Source organism: Cyprinus carpio, chromosome B1 (assembly GCF_018340385.1).
Source record: "Cyprinus carpio isolate SPL01 chromosome B1, ASM1834038v1, whole genome shotgun sequence".
Classification (NCBI taxonomy): Eukaryota; Metazoa; Chordata; class Actinopteri; order Cypriniformes; family Cyprinidae; genus Cyprinus; species Cyprinus carpio.
The window spans coordinates 35,392,237-35,410,501 of NC_056597.1; the positions used below are offsets into that span (position 1 = coordinate 35,392,237).

Consider the following 18,265-nt stretch of genomic DNA (forward strand, 5'->3'; position numbering starts at 1 on the left):
GGGACATTAAAAAGATCAAACTCAGTAAACAAATTATTAATGAAGCTTTCTATTCACAGACAAGCAGATATGAGCCTAGAATACGAACACAACACGTTTTATTACTCGTTAAGCATTTTCCTCCCATGACCTGCTTGTCTGTAAATAAAATGCTTTATTAAAAATGTTTACTGAGTTTGGTCTTTTTAAAACACGTTTTAATGCATAACGCCACGTTAAGCGTTTTCCTTTTAGGCCAATGGTTTTCCAAAATGGCTATCAGAAAAGATACAAATTTAATATATTAATTTAACATAAATAGATGATACTTTATAAAGTTTATCTCAATATTTGACCACAGTGGCTGTGAGACAACTGCACTAAAATAAGAGCACGATGATCATGAAATTATGTTCATTAATAGCAAGAGATTACAGGTATCTCCTTTTGGAATCATCATTGGCCGGTAGAAATAAAAGTTTCTTGATTTCTTCACTTTAAAATAATGAGGAGCAGCATATTTTCCTGAAATAAACGGGAGGAAAAAGTCTTTACTTTGCAATGTAGTAAAGAAAATTAAAGTTTTATAAAAATATGAATGGCACACAGCAGATACATGCGGTGTCATTTATCAACTGCATGACAGATATTTATATGTAACAATAATTGTCTTGTCATGCTTATAGAGTGTATAAAAACAGGGACATGCTATATAAATTAAAACAAAACTGATATATCCTTTTCATTTCCTATCTCATACTATGATGATATGAAATAATCAAATTTTCAAAAAATATTTAATTAATATTTAATTCTTCTATCTGAAGACCTAATCCTCCCTCTGTGGATAATCAACCCAATTCATTTATTAAATGTAGTGTGTTGTTCGTCCGTTAGCCTAAAGATCAGCTTAATTTAAGTAAACAATCATTTCAGGGACATGGCGAGTTACAAGGTTAATGTTTTATTTTTTTCTTCTCTGCATTATAATGAAGGCTTTGTAAAACGAGAAGCACCCGGCTGCAGCCTGCAGATCGAGGCGGGGCTGCATCCGGGGTGGGGCTGCACGTGTAGCCCCGCCCCATACCTACTCTGATTGGTTTGATCGTCTTTCATAGACATACATGATAGGAAATGTGTGAGTAGTTGCTGTAGGATGGAGTATGTTCTTTAAAAAGCTAAAATTGCTGTGCTCGAACCAATCAGAGTAGGTTTGGGGCGGGGCTACACGTGCAGCCCCACCCCAGATGCAGCCCCGCCTCGATCTGCAGGCTGCAGCCGGGTGTACTTGTGTAAAACTGCACGCCGTTTTTAGCTTTTTAAACAACATACTCCGTCCTACACCAACTACACACACATTTCCTATCATGTATGTCTATGAAAGACGATCGAACCAATCAGAGTAGGTAAGTGGCGGGGCGACACGTGCAGCCCCGCCTCGATCTGCAGGCTGCAGCCGGGTGCTTCTCGTTTTTTATCCAATGAAATCAATATTTTTGTGTACATTTTACTTAATTTTTTCATGTTATTCTACTCATTTTGAATGGTTAATTCTAATTAATTAAAATGTGTTAAATTTAATTAATAATATTGCTTGCAATCTTTTGACACAATTGTATTGAGTAAATATAGAGAATTACTTTTTACAGTTTACTTGTTATATATATATGTGTGTGTGTGTGTGTGTGTGTGTGTGTGTGTGTGTGTGTGTATGTGTGTCTGTTTATATAGGCTAAATAAAAAACATTTTTACATTTACTGCATTGGGCTAACTGAGACTTGTCATAGCATTTGCATTTTATTGCTTTTTTTGTTGGTTTTGATTGCTTCTTTTGTCCTCATTACATTTAGTCATTTTGCAGATGCTTTTATCCAAAGCGACTTACTAATAATTAATAATCTACTAAAAATTACCACTATACCAATAAATGTGCTCAGCGTTATTTCAAAGGACATTTAAAGTTTAAACCATCTCTGATTTTTTTTTATATAGTATTTTATTGTAAGCATATATTGTTATTGTACATAATATGTGATCCCTAAAAAAACTGTGTTCTTTAGCCCGGGAATGAATACACAGAAGTGACCGCATGTTGGATACAATATTCTAATGTTCCAAATATAATTGTTTGCGCTCTACTTTAACACTGAGTTTTGCTATAGGCCTAAACCATAAATATTTGACTGAAACTTGTTTATTAATATCGGTTTGCATGAACTTTAAATTTGAAATGTTTTAACTGTTGCCCCGCCTTCTACTTCTCAAAACTCGTACTTTCTATCATAGAACATACAAATAAATAGTATTTATTATGTCTATGCTTTCTATGGTATCTTGCTGAAAAACAGGAAGGAACATTGTGCTTTGCGAGTTACCCATTGCGTGTTGGTAGTTGCGTACCACAGTCTGCTTTGCCAATTGCGAAACGTGATTGGTAAATAGTTTGCCAGAATATACCCTGACCCAAACTTGACCCTTCCAGGCCACTTTCCTTCAGAGTTTAGCTCCAACCTTAATCAAACACACCTGAACCAGACAATCATTGTCTTCAAAACTACTAGAAGGCAGAGGTGGGACTTTCAAATCACAAGCAAGTCTTCAGCTACATTTACACTTGGCATTAACATGCCATCACCGTGATCTGATCAAGCAGGTTGGATCATCAGTTATCAGAACATGGCATGTTTACACTTGGCAACATCAACTGACTTTTCTATCTGCATAGCCAATCGGATTTGTCTTTCCCGAGCAATACTTAAATAAGTCTGCAAAGAATAGCCTGATGCAAAGTCAAGCTGAAGTGGTGGGTTTTCTTTTGAAAAGCATTTTCAGTCATGGGACATTTTACAAATCAAAGATAAGTGTAGGAGTCTCACTAGTCTCCAAATGGGTGTTCTCCATCTTCTTTTTCTGACAGTTTGCGAGAGAGGTGGCATTTTGTGTGATGCCGATCTGTGAATGCAGACACGATGGCTGGATTGCGTTTACATTAGACTGAGATCCGATCACAATGCGTCCATGACTACCTCTGGACCAGGGGTCCATTCTTCGTACGTCGCTTATTACATCCGAGATGAAATGTCACATCCAAGATGATATCATCGCACTTAAATGATTATTATTTTACATTATTGTCCCTGGATTAGTAGGGTACTCTTGTAATGAAGTAGCAGTGGCAGCAGAGATACTTTGAGTATCAGGGGCCCGTTTTTCGTATGTCGCTTATTACATCCGAGATGAAACGTCACATCCAAGATGATATCACCGCGCTTATTAAGATCTGGCTAATTTGGTTCTTCGAACGCACCTGTTGTTGATGATTAGTATGGCTGGATTGAGTTATCTGAGATAATTCAACAATGCAGCGATTGTCTAAAAGCAGTTATGTATTGATGCTTGAAACCATGATTAGCTATGCAGCGATTGGCTAGCGGCAAGATGGCAACCAAATTACATCATATAATTAAAAAAGACTCCTGACGAAAAACTTGACAAATTTCTGGACTTTTATAAGGAAACAGCCAAATGAGCAATACTAAAAGTTATAATAGATAAATGAAAAGTGCACCGTTTTTATTTTATATTAATTTACATTATTCCCAATTATTTATATTCATGATTTCTAATATTTGTACAGACGTTACATTTTTTATTTCAATGTAGTAATTAGCAATTCATTTAATTTTGTATTTGAACAGATTTATTACATGACAGCATTAATTTAAGTTTCTTAAGGGTCAAGCTCATGTTATCTCCTGCGCTCCATCAAGCCACTCCCATAATATGTGTCACCACTAAAATTAATGCACAACTCTTCATTATCTGTATAGCATATATGTAAGACTCGAATACAATTATGAAGTAGCTAATTATTTTATGACGAATAAATCTTTCAGTGAGTAAAACTGCCTGTGTTAAAGACTACATAACATTATTATATTGCCTTTAAATTATTTTTTAATTATTATTATTTTAAATTATTGTAAATTATTGTGTATAAAGCAGAGAGCTCAGTACTATACAGAAAACAGCTATTAGCTGTTTTGTGCAATAAGTTAGTAGTTGTGAGCTGGCCTGATTGCAATCGAAGTAACTTTTTTTTATCTTTAGGTTTTGTGTAATCATTCCTGTGAAATTACAGCATACAAACAAAGTGCTGTTGTAATAGTTACAGTGAATTAATTTTAAATATATGCAATGCATATAAAAATTTTTAGCCAAGTACTATTTAAAAACACACAGACATAAAAAACCAGCATATGAATCTTAACAACAGTGATAATCAACAAAATGTTTCATACTGCAATGCATGCTGGGTTACGCCATAGTAAAAACCTAGTGATGGCAAGCTTTTCAGCCAAGTGGTTCACAAAAGGGTTAATTTCTGGAGGCTTCATTTGCTCTCAATACCACCTGGTGGTAAAAGAGTGTAAAACAAGCAGATATATTACAGACAGAGGCAAGTACATCCAAGTAGATATAACTGCAGGCCGGAGATCTCCAAAATCCAAGTAGATATAACTGCAGGCCGGAGATCTCCAAAATGGGGCGTGAACTCCAAAATTGGGCAGAACCTCCAAAATGGGGTGGGGTCTCCTCGCGCAAAGACTTTAACCATTGGCTCTGGCTCCAGCCAATTGTTATTGACTTACATTTCAAAATAAAATTTTATAAATTAAACATTGTTTCTAGTTCATTTTATTTTCATAAAATAAAATATGCTATATAAATAAATATTCTCTGTGAGAGCAACCCCAAAGCTTGTGACCAGTGATGTTCGGACTGGAGTTTGAACCTCTGCTTAATGATATAAACGTGAATCACCCACGAGGTCTCCCGCGAGCCATCCCAGCGCAGCTCTAACGCTTTTTTCTCAGCAACGGGGGCATCCTGGGGCTCGAAATTTGCAGGGTAGAAAGGGGTAGTGACGCTGGGTGTAACTAAAAAGGTGCCATTGTCCGGCGAGGTCCAGTTGGGGAGTTATGGAATGATCTCATATCGCATAGTGTAGGAAACAACACTTTAATTGACACAACCAATAAAATCTTTAGAATCAGTTATGGGGCGGCGTTTGCACTTAAGTTGATTGGGGGGAAAAATTGTGCTTGCGTGTCATGTGCCTGTCTGTCAATGGGAGGAAGCCTATTTTGGAGCTCCCACCCCGTTTTGGAGTTCCCGCCCCCATTTGGAGATCTCCAGGCTGCAGTTATACCCTTCTCCCAAAATGGGGCGTGAACTCCAAAATTGGGCAGAACCTCCAAAATGGGGTGGGGTCTCCTCGCGCAAAGACTTTCACCATTGGCTCTGGCTCCAGCCAATTGTTACTGACTTACATTTCAAAATAAAATTTTATAAATTAAACATTGTTTCTAGTTCATTTTATTTTCATAAAATATGCTATATAAATAAATATTCTCTGTGAGAGCAACCCCAAAGCTTGTGGCCAGTGATGTTCGGACTGGAGTTTGAACCTCTGCTTAATGATATAAACGTGAATCACCCAAGAGGTCTCCCGCAAGCCGTCCCAGCGCAGCTCTAACGTTTTTTTCTCAGCAACGGGGGCATCCTGGGGCTCGAAATTTGCAGGGTAGAAAGGGGTAGTGACGCTGGGTGTAACTAAAAAGGTGCCATTGTCCGGCGAGGTCCAGTTGGGGAGTTATGGAATGATCTCATATCGCATAGTGTAGGAAACAACACTTTAATTAACAAAACCAATAAAATCTTTAGAATCAGTTATGGGGCGGCGTTTGCACTTAAGTTGATTGGGGGGAAAAATTGCGCTTGCGTGTCATGTGCCTGTCTGTCAATGGGAGGAAGCCACGCCCTATTTTGGAGCTCCCACCCCGTTTTGGAGTTCCCGCCCCCATTTGGAGATCTCCAGGCTGCAGTTATACCCTTCTCAGTACATCCGGCTGCAGCCTGCAGATAAATCTTTCAGTGAGTAAAACTGCCTGTGTTAAAGACTACATAACATTATTATATTGCCTTTAAATTATTTTTTAATTATTATTATTTTAAATTATTGTAAATTATTGTGTATAAAGCAGAGAGCTCAGTACTATACAGAAAACAGCTATTAGCTGTTTTGTGCAATAAGTTAGTAGTTGTGAGCTGGCCTGATTGCAATCGAAGTAACTTTTTTTATGTTTAGGTTTTGTGTAATCATTCCTGTGAAATTACAGCATACAAACAAAGTGCTGTTGTAATAGTTACAGTGAATTAATTTTAAATATATGCAATGCATATAAAATTTTTTAGCCAAGTACTATTTAAAAACACACAGACATAAAAAACCAGCATATGAATCTTAACAACAGTGATAATCAACAAAATGTTTCATACTGCAATGCATGCTGGGTTACGCCATAGTAAAAACTAGTGATGGCAAGCTTTTCAGCCAAGTGGTTCACAAAAGGGTTAATTTCTGGAGGCTTCATTTGCTCTCAATACCACCTGGTGGTAAAAGAGTGTAAAACAAGCAGATATATTACAGACAGAGGCAAGTACATCCAAGTAGATATAACTGCAGGCCGGAGATCTCCAAAATGCAAGTAGATATAACTGCAGGCCGGAGATCTCCAAAATGGGGCGTGAACTCCAAAATTGGGCAGAACCTCCAAAATGGGGTGGGGTCTCCTCGCGCAAATACTTTAACCATTGGCTCTGGCTCCAGCCAATTGTTATTGACTTACATTTCAAAATAAAATTTTATAAATGAAACATTGTTTCTAGTTCATTTTATTTTCATAAAATAAAATATGCTATATAAATAAATATTCTCTGTGAGAGCAACCCCAAAGCTTGTGGCCAGTGATGTTCGGACTGGAGTTTGAACCTCTGCTTAACCCTCTAAGCGCCAAAGTCGCAAAATTGCGACAAGACGTCATACTTAATAAAATAGACTGTAGTTCCTAATATGGTGTAATATCTCATTTGTATTCCCTACCACTAGATGGCAGACCTGTAGTACTTCGATTCTAGACCATCATTACCTCTTGTTCCTATTCAAAGTGTTCGAGGAAATAGCAGAGCAAGTGAGCTATCGTGTCATCGATGCAGAAGCAGTTCAGTTCATAGCGTGCGAGTAAATGGTGAGATTTATGACAGAAAATCACCAAATGGCTAATACAAATTTGTACCGTGAGGATGTATTGCAAATGTTATTCGCTGATTCTGACTCTGAAGGGGAATATTTGCCTTTTGGAAATGACGATCGGTCATCTAATGGTCGCGCTTCTCCCGGTACATCTTTGCAGCGCAATAGTGCCGCCGTACAAGGCGAGAGTGTTCACGAAGCACAAACAAATGATCATCTCGACCCTTTGCCCAATGGGGATGAGGGTGGCAGGGGTGAACGTGGTCATAGTGTCCATAGGAGAGCTGTTGCTGATCGCGAGCGCTCTAAAGGCCGCTGGCAGACAGTACAGGTGCGGTCAGTGAGTAGGTGCGCTCTGCGCTGTGCCATGCAATGAGAGGAACCATACTCTCAATAACTATAAACTGTGTCGCCTAGATACCTGATTGGTTAGATAGCTGGTCAACTGATAAAAAAAAAAGGGACATGCATTTTACCATGGCACAGTAATATAGTAATATTATATAATAAAATATTATAATATAATATTATTATTATATTATATTATAATAAAAAAAACTTGCAAATAATTTCAAACATCCATTCAATATCTATTATTTCCTGAATATTACTGATGAACTGATCAAAAAGTAGGCTACTGGTCACATGCGTTTTACTACTATATACACTGTAAAACCTGACAAGTCACAGTAACTCAAACCGTTTGAGTAAACAGATTGCCTTTACTTAAACCATGTAAGTTTTAAAACTTTGCAATTATGTAATCAAGTGATTAATTAAGTGCTGATTGAGCTTTAGTGATGAACAGCTGCTGTTAACAAACAGAATCACCAGCTCCACTTATTAATAACCAGACTGACTTTATTTCTGTCAGACGTCTACAGAAGATCTTATTGAGAATTAACTAAGGTTTAGATGTTGATTTATTGTTTCATTTGAAATAACCATGTTAGAGATCAGTGTTTGCTTTAGTTGGGCTCTTGACCCTTGATTTCTGTCTTAGATTATTTTATTTTTTTTGGACGTTGTAACCATGTGTTTTTGAAACATGTTTGTTATAACTCAAAAAACCCAGAAAAAATATGATCAGGTATTGGTTGTTATACAGCATATTGGTGATGATAATTATCAATTATGGAGCTGTTCTGAGTTCAAAATCTTACTAAATAGGCGTTCTATAGTTAGTTCAGTCAATTACAATGAAAGTCATTCAAAAAGTCAGTGGTTCTTTCATACTCAGTTAACATAAAGAATTTTCCAAACAGTTTGGTCTTCTATGGTGTCAATTAGTCACACACAGACATCAATAATCAGAATATGAACCTCAACAATGGTTACGAGAAAAAAAAAAAAAAACATGCTGCAATGCATGCTGGGTACTATTGTAATACAAAACTCATCCATGGCTCCCAGCATGCTCTGCTGCATTGTTTCTTTTTTTTTTTTATGGTCACCATTGTTGAGGTTCATATGCTGATTATTGATGTCTGTTTGTGACTAAATGACACCACAGAAAACCGAACTGTTTGGAAAGTTCTTTATATTAACAGATTAATCACAGAATCACTGGCTCTTAGAATCACTTTTACTGTAAACAATCCAACTAATTACAAAACACCTATTTCATCAGAGATTAGACTTCAAACAGTTCAATAATCAATGATTATCTTCACCAATATACAGTATAACACCAACATCTAGGAACAGGTTAGATAAAAAAAAGCTGACTTGAATGCACTGTAAGTTGCTTTGGATAAAAGCAGCTTCTAAGAGCGTGAGTGTGTGCATAACACCTGATGAAATTTTCTCTGGGCTTTTGAGTTACAACAAATGGTTACAACAGCCAAAGAAAAAATTAAGACAGAAATCAAGGGTCAAGAGCCCAACTAAAGCAAACACTGATCTCTAACATGGTTACTTCAAATGAAACAATAAATCAACATCTAAACCTTAGTTAATTCTCAATAAGATCTTCTGTAGACGTCTGACAGAAATAAAGTCAGTCTGGTTATTAATAAGTGGAGCTGGTGATGCTGTTTGTAGGGTTGTTTAATCAGATCTTGAGAGATTTAATGTATTTTATTTCAGTTTATTTTATCTAAGGCTGTGTCTGAAGTCAGTTGTAGTTCTTGTGTTTCTCTTTTCTTCAGTAATTCTGTTTGTTAACAGCAGCTGTTCATCACTAATTCACAATTATCACTCAATTAATCACTTAATTATTTAATTGCAATGTATATCTTCTTTCAGTGAACTCAACTGAATTAAGTTCAGAGTACTCATAACTGTTAAGTTTTAAAACTTAAATGGTTTAAGGCAATCGGTTTCCTCAAACGGTTTGAGTTAACACAACTTGACAGGTTTTAGTGAGGCTGTGTCTGAAGTCAGCTGTAGTTCCTTTCTCTCTTTTCTTCAGTAATTCTGTTTGTTAACAGCAGGTGTTCATCACTAATGCTCAATTATCACTCAGTTAATCACTTAATTACTTAATTGCAATGTATATCTTCTTTCAGTGAACTCAACTGAATTAAGTTCAAGAGTACTCATAACTGTTAAGTTTTAAAACTTAAATGGTTTAAGGCAATCGGTTTCCTCAAACGGTTTGAGTAAACCTAACTTCTCAGGTTTTTAAGGATATCTGTTTACTCAAACGGTTTGAGTTACTGTGACTTGTCAGGTTTTACAGTGTAGTGTAGTAATATAGTAATAATTTAGTTATTTTTTTTCCCTGTTTTATTGTTGGATTCCTCTTTTCTGATCATTTGGAATGAGGATAAAAACACACACACCAAAAAACATGCAAATAAGTTCAAAACATCAATTCAATATCTAATATTTCCAGAATATTATGAAATTCGAGATGGCCGCCCCCGGTGACGTCATAATATGCAAATTAGATGAGTATATTTACACCCCACATAAACTTTCGGCCATGCCCAACATTATTCTAATTCACAGTAGATTTCTATCTTTAAGCCCTTTCAAGCCACAAGCTTTTGAAATCTTGATGTAAAAATACAGCATTTTTTCCAAAAAACCCTGGCGCCTAAAGGGTTAATGATATAAACGTGAATCACCCAAGAGGTCTCCCGCAAGCCGTCCCAGCGCAGCTCTAACGTTTTTTTCTCAGCAACGGGGGCATCCTGGGGCTCGAAATTTGCAGGGTAGAAAGGGGTAGTGACGCTGGGTGTAACTAAAAAGGTGCCATTGTCCGGCGAGGTCCAGTTGGGGAGTTATGGAATGATCTCATATCGCATAGTGTAGGAAACAACACTTTAATTAACACAACCCATAAAATCTTTAGAATCAGTTATGGGGCGGCGTTTGCACTTAAGTTGATTGGGGAAACCACGACCTATCATGCATCTCACACCCCTTTCTGTAAATCCCACCAACACACGCACAACTCCAGACCTCACTTATATACCCTTCTCGTTTTTGCAGCCAGCCTCTAGCCGCCAGTTGACGAATTAACCCTTCTCAGTACATCCGACTGCAGCCTGCAGATCGAGGCGGGGCTGCACCTGGGGCGGGGTTGCACGTGCAGCCCCACCCCATACCTACTCTGATTGGTTCGATCATCTTTCATAGATATACTTGATAACAAATGTCTGTGTAGTTGGTGTAGGACGGAGTATGTTGTTTAAAAAGCTAAAAACACTGTGCAGTTTTACAAAGCCTTTACTATAATGCAGTTGTATATTGTTAACTTGACTCACTATGTCTGATTTATTGAATCACGAGATGTTAGCTGCTGCAAGTTTAATCTGGACCAGTCGAATTCACAAATTAATCATTGGGACATTCAAAAGTGTTTAATGTGAAAGTACGTGGCCTTATGCATTAAAACGGTGTTTTAAAAAGACCAAACTCAGTAAACAAATTATTAGAATCAGAATCAGAATCAGAATGAGCTTTATTGCCAGGTATGTTCACACATACGAGGAAACTCAGTAAACATTTTTAATAAAGCATTATATTCACAGACAAGCAGATATGAGCCCAGAATACGAACGCAACACGATTAATAAGGCATGAAGCATTTTCCTCCCATAGCCTGCTTGTCTGTAAATAAAATGCTTTATTAAAAATGTTTACTGAGTTTGGCCTTTTTAAAACACGTTTAATGCATTACACCACGTTAAGCGTTTTCCTTTTATTCTAATGGTTTTCTACGGGAGGAAAATGCTTAACGCGCAATTAAACGCATTGCGTTCTTATTCTGGACTGATCTGCTTGTCTGTGAATAGCATGCTTTATTATTAATGTGTTTACTGAGTTTGGTCTTTTTAAAACACCGTTTTAATGCATTAAGCCACGTTAAACTTAGAATGTCCCAAATCATTCCAGCTGATTGAAAATGATCAGCTCAATAATGATCATAAAATGGGTATCGGAGAAGATATCAATTTAATATATTCATTTAATATAAATAGATGATACTTTATAAAGTTTACCTCAATATTTGACTGCAGTGGTGGTGAGACAACTGCACTAAAATAAGAGCATGATGATCATGAAATTGCGTTTGTTACTATAGCAACAGATTACAGGTATGTCCTTTCAGAATCATCACGACCGGTAGAAATAAAAGTTTCTTGATTTCTTCACTTTAAAATAATGAGGAGCAGCATATTTTTTCTGAAATAAAGGGGAGGAAAAAGTCTGTGCTTTGCAATATAGTAAAGAAAAATTAAAGTTTCATAAAAATTGAAATGGCACACAGCAGACACATTATTGCAGTGTCATTTATCAACTGCAGGACAGATAATTATATGTAACAATGTTTGTCTTGTCATGTTATATAAATTAAAACAATACTGATACATCCTTTTAATTTCCTTACTCATAGGCTACTCTGATGATATGAAATAATCAAATTTTCAAAAATTATTTGATTCATGATAAATTCTTCTATCTGAAGACCTGATCCTCCCACTGTGGATAAACAACCCAATTAATTTACAAAATGTAGTTGGTTGTTCGTCTGTTAGCCTAAACATCAGCTTAATTTAACAAAACAATCATTTCAGGGACATGGCGAGTTACTGGCTAATGTTTTTTTTTTTTTTTTTTTTTTTTTTTTTGTCTGTGCATTATACTGAGGCTTTATAAAACTGCACAGCATTTTTAGCTTTTTAATCAACATAATCTGTCCTACACCAACTACGCACACATTTCTTATCATGTATGTCTATGAAAGATGATCAAACTAATCAGATTAGTTATGTCTGCAGATCTGCACGGGCAACCCCGCCCCAGGTGCAGCCCCACCTTGATCTGCAGGCTGCAGCCGTGTGCTTCTCGACAGAGGTGGACAGTCCAAATCAGAAAGTAAAAGTCCTGCCATATGTTTATTACACCCATGAACTCAGCAGCTGATTTCACCAGAGGTGGAACCAAGTCATTACTTTCAAATCACAATCAACTCTCAAGTCAAATCCCAAATTCTCAAAGAGTTAAAGTTAATAACATAATTAAGTGACTAATTAAATGATGATTGTGCATTACTGATGAACACCTGCTGTTACTGAGAATTATAGAGAATCAGATGTTGATGTTTTTATTGGTTAAACAATTGAAAAACAGTGTTATTCAGACACACACAGACATCAAGAACCAGCATGTGAATCTCAATAATGGTAACAATCAACAAAATGTTTCATGCTGCAATGCATGCTGGGTAACACCATAGTAAAAACTCCCATCATGCACTGTTGAATGAACAATTGTCACCACCTGTTGAGGATTGTATGATAAGTAAGGGATAATGTACATCCAGCCGGTTGTTATCTTAGAATAAACCCCGGGGTGATTAGGTATCAGCCTGAAGAGGTTTATTCTGAGATAACAACCGACTGGATGTACATTATCCTGCTTATTACATGGTAACTTGCCACATAAGTAAATAATTAGAAGTGAAATATTGATTTGAGTTGAAATATTTGAACGCAAAGCTTCTGTGAAGATAGCAGTTGCGAGTAAGTGGCAAATTCAAACTAGATGGATATTTAAGGGAAACGGTGCAGTCAAACCACTTATTACAGAACATTTCACCACAAAAATAATTAAGGCAATAAAAGAATTAAGACAAAAATCTTTTAAAACCTTACCAGTTTTTCAGTTCTCTTATAACACATTACAGTGTACAAAACAGTCATAGCAAAATGGCAGCAGCCACGTTTGTATGAAACAAGAGCAAGTTCGTGATACCAAGATGACATAAATAATTGTACACCATTTTGAATCGAGTTTTAATCTTTTATCAGCTAAACAAACACAAAGCTTCCACCAAGAAAAATAGTTCAAGCCAGAGTACAGCGCCGACTGCTGTTACCCGGATGAGCTGGTGTTATTAGCGTTTACCGGTTGTTATCGAGGGATAACATACCTCCGAATGTCACGACTGGCCAATCAGAATCAAGTATTCCACAGAGCCATGTAATGAGTGTCGATGTCTAAAAGCCTGAGCTGAAACAGTTTTTTTTTTTTGGTTCAATATCAAAGCATTACACTGGCATTTGTTTTTTAGGACCTTTTTTAACACTTCTGTAATAGCTGAATGTCAGTTAATAATCCAAAGAGAAAAACTATTTTATCATGCTCATTCAAATGATTTATAAGCATAAATCATAAGCTAATATAATACTTCAAGATTTTGATTCAGCAATACACAAACTTTTTCTGTGAAACAATATCACAATCGTTTGGAAACAAATTACTTGAAATCACTAAACGGTTCAAGAGACAAACTAAATCAAACCTTGACCACAATTATGCTGGCATCTTGTGTGTGTGTGTGAGAGAGAGAGTGTGTGTGTGTGTGTGTGTGTGTGTGTGTGTGTGTGTGTGTGTGTGTGTGTTTGTGTGTTTCAGTTGATTTCATCCAAGGCTGTGTCTGAAGTCAGATGTAGTTCTTGTGTTTCTCTTTTCTTCAGTGATGTTGATTGTTAACAGCAGCTGTTCATCACTTATACACAATCATCATTTAATTAGTCACTTTATCACCTCATTAACTTTAATTCTTTGAGGACTTCAGACTTGATTGTGACTTGAAAAGAATGACTTTGTTCTCCTCTGTTAAGAAGTTGTTTATTATGTTAGGAATTACATGTGTAAACCACAGTAATTACAGTCAGTGTTGAGTGTGTGATGTTGTGGAGATCATCACTGGTTTGAGGGTCTCAGTTACTCACCTGTTACAACATTCAGATTCACTTCAGTGTAGGCATCTTTAGCCAAAGAGATATCAACTGCACACTGGTATGTCCCAGAATCCTGTTCACTCAGATCTCTGATGGTCACAGTGAAAACTGCTGCTCTTGTGTCGTCATACATAGAGAATCTTCCAGAATCAACCCATTTTTCACCATTTTTTTTATCCGTCTTGATGAGGTCGGTGCATCCTGGATTCTGTCCTTTACAAAAATACTTTTCATTGTCTATATATCCTCTATCATATCTGCATGTGATGTTGACTCGTCCTCCTGAATATCCTGTCACACTGATGGAGCTCAACACACCTACAACAAACCAGCATCTTAATACAACAATAACATATTTATATGAGAATAAGATTTTCATATAGACTGATGAGATTTACTTTCAAATGTATAAGTTTATATAGAGTTATAAACTCTAAAAACTGTGCTGTTTTTAGTGATTTACTGTGAGTTCAGACTCTTACCAGGAATCATCAGCAGAGTGCAAGTCCAGATGATCTTCATTCTTCTCTCTTCTTCAGTGATCTCTGTAGATTCAGTTCTTCTGAAGCTCTCGATGTGTGTTCAGATGAGTTTTAGTGTTTCTTTCCTGGTTACGTGTTTAACATTAACTGCTGACCGTGACAGAGAGACACCCACTTCCTCTGAGAGAGAGAGATAATAATAAAAGAGAAGTGATGATGAAACATGTTTATGTGAACATGCAAGACTCATGGAGATGTAAAAATACAACTTTGTGTTCAAACGATTATTTGTGAGTTTTCGACAAAAATACGTATCTAGAACAGGGGTGGACAAACTGAGACACGCCTCGCTGCAGACTGCAGCGCGGTGACGTCGCGTACCTACGTCAGGTACACTGTAAAACCCCACAAGTTACTTAACTCAAACCGTTTGAGTAAACAGATTGCCTTGATTTAAACCATGTAAGTTTTAAAACTTTGAAATTAAGCAATTAAGTGATTAACTAATTGCTGATTGAGCATTAGTGATGAACATGGAGCTGTTCACAATCCAAAATCTGACTAAATAGGTGTTTTATAATTAGTTCAGTTGATTACAATGAAAGCAATTCAAAGAGCGAGTGGTTCTGTCATAATCAATTAATATAAATCATTTTCCAAATACCTTATGCACATATACCTTTTTTTTTTTTTTTTTTTTTTTTTTTTTTTTCTGTGGCAGCAATTAGTCACACACAGACATCAATAATCAGAATATGAACCTCAACAATGGTGACCAAAAAAAAAAAAAAAAAAAAAAACACATGCTGCAATGCATGCTGGGTACTATTGTAGTACAAAACTCATCCATGGCTCCCAGCATGCTCTGCTTGCATTTATTTTTTATTTTTTATTTTTATTTTTTTTATGGTCACCATTGTTGAGGTTCATATGCTGATTATTGATGTGTGTGTGTGTGAGACTAAATGACACCATAGAAGACCAAACTTTATGGAAAGTCTTTTAGATTAACTGATTATCACAGAACCACTAACTCTTTGAATCACTTTTACTGTAATCAATCCAACTAATTATACAACACCTATTTCATCAGAGATTAAACTCCAATCATTCAGTTATTGATGATTATCATCATCAATATACAGTATAACAACCAACACCTAGGTACAGGTTAGGTAAAAAATCTTGGCCTGAAGACACATGACTCTACCAGCAACACGCTGAACTCTGCACAGACATACAGCAAAGAGTGAAATGAGAAAATTAGGCAGGCGAATGCAAATTATATCCATTAACTAAATGGCCATCAAGTAGTTTATCTTTCAGAAAAAGATATAATCCGCAGACAGCCAATCAAAATGAACATGATTTACTTGCTACTATTCATAACACTTTCATTGTACAGAAAGAGGGCAAATAACATTTAGCCTACATTATCAAAGAACATTTTTACTGACATTCTAGTTCGAGCACTCTCAAAAGCTCCCATTAAAATCACTTAAGATGTTTACACTATTAAATTAATATCTTACAGATTCGTACGCACATTTACACTTTATTGTTTCTGATGAGAGAATTTGCCAGAAAGAGGTATTCAGACAGTAAGCGAGTGAAGAAAACACCAGCATTTTAGTGAAGACTCATATGAACACCTCTGATTGGCCAAAAACTAAAAAATGCTGCCTTCGGAGGACCCATTCCAAGGTAGGAAGGCATCAAGGCACATCCGAATTCAATGTTAGTTTCAGTTCCTGTCTCCTGAGATGCCTTCATCTGGCCAATTTTTGAATCAATCTTTGATATCCCACAATCCTGTGCATTCCATTATGTGACAGTTAAGCCAAAAAATAAAGATGGCATCTGAAAGTTGCAGTCGGTGGTCAGTTTGTGAGTAAATGTATGTTTTTGATCAACGTTTTCCACTCTTGTCATTTCTAGCGAGAAATTAATATTACAGTAATGAAATATCCACTTAGTTATCAGCAAAGCTCTCTATATTTTGCTGTAGATCATTAAACCGTTACTCTGCCTCAGAAGCCTGTCCAAAATCAGTTTCATGAGGTGCCTTCGTGCAAAAATGCTGCCTGCAAAGTCATTGCCTGATATGGCAGCGAGGCAGCAAGTTACCTGCCTAAGTTTTAGATGCAGCCAACATATCCTCACGTGGAAAACCATCCTTGCGAGAGTGCATTTTTGCATTGTGAGCATACTCAACTGTATCTACGCGTGGAAAACCAAACTCACGGGGACCATTTTTTCACTGTAAGCGCACAGAACAGTATCCACACGCAAAAATAAGCTCTTGCGAGAACGGCGCTGAGGAGCGCTTGCTTCACCGCCTCTACACTGTAAAAAATGATTCACTTTATTTACTCAATAAAATTGTTTAAAATTTTACATCCAATATTATTAATTAAATTTAACACATTAGAATTAATTAGAAATAATCAAATTAGATGCTTACAAGCAACCATTCAAAATGAGTAGAAGAACATGAAAAAATTAAGTAACATTTACACAAAAATATTGATTTCATTGAGAGAAAAAAAAACAACAACAACAACAAAAAACACTATGCTAAAGAATGCTATGTTATACATGTCAGGCCAGTAGTTGGCGATCATGAAAACACCAAGTGAAAACATTATATGCATGCACATGATGTCAGCCTTTTTACAAATTCACATTTTTGTTGCTTAAATAGATATGATACAGGCATCATGTTCAAAAGCTTGTGTCTTAAGGCCCCCAAAACAGAGTTATTGAAGACACCTAAAGTTCACAAACAGAATCACTGAAGGAGAAAAGGGTAAATTTATAGGGTTACCATTACAGTGGTCAGTGTTTGCTTTAGTTGGGCTCTTGACCCTTGACTTTTTAATATTACATTTTGTATGGCTGTTGGAACTGAATTATAACAGCTAGACATGCTAAGAGTAAAGAAGATCAGGTGGTGTTGGTTATGATTTTACATAATCATTGTTTGGCCTGAGTATTACAAGTAGAGCTTGTTCTCGGAGTTAAATTAGCATTCAATATTGCAGCCCCTGTAATTCAACAATAAAATACCCAAAATTTTCTGTAAAATCCAGAGTTTAAGAATTCTGATTAAGAAAAAAATTGTAGTGGGAGAGGGAAAACTTATTTTAGGCACACAGTGACATCAAGAACCAGCGTATGAATCTCAAGAATGGTGACAAACAGCATATTCAGATTAACAGATGAACTGTAAGCATCACAAAACAAGCTACTAAAAATTGAGTTTTGATTGGTGGAACCCAGAATGCAGTGCAACATGCTTTTTGATGGTCACCATTGTTGAGGTTCTCAGCCTGATTCTTGATGTCTGTGTGCCTAAATGAAAAAAAAAAAATCTTTAAATCTTTTTTTTTTTTAATGTTGTGATCAGAAGTGCTTCTAAGAATCTCTCTGATTATGCTGAAAATATCAGCCCTTACACTGTTCAGCTAAAGGACGCCTGTTGCTGATAAGATACAACCAACTC

At 36.4% G+C, this 18,265-nt stretch overlaps 1 protein-coding gene across 2 annotated transcripts in view; it reads right to left on the bottom strand.

Annotated features, from left to right (window-relative positions):
* Positions 1 to 14,979, bottom strand: part of LOC109066172 (adhesion G protein-coupled receptor E3-like) — a 39,035-nt gene extending 24,056 nt beyond the window's left edge. For both annotated transcript variants that reach the window (XM_042717269.1, XM_042717268.1), the window contains exons 1-2: positions 14,761 to 14,979; positions 14,270 to 14,596 (exon numbers count right to left, since the gene is read on the bottom strand). In XM_042717269.1, coding sequence (XP_042573203.1) covers positions 14,270 to 14,596; positions 14,761 to 14,800 — 367 coding nt within the window. In that variant the 5' untranslated portion in view covers positions 14,801 to 14,979. The remainder of the gene's footprint in view (positions 1 to 14,269; positions 14,597 to 14,760) is intronic.
* Positions 14,980 to 18,265: the final 3,286 nt, after the last annotated feature.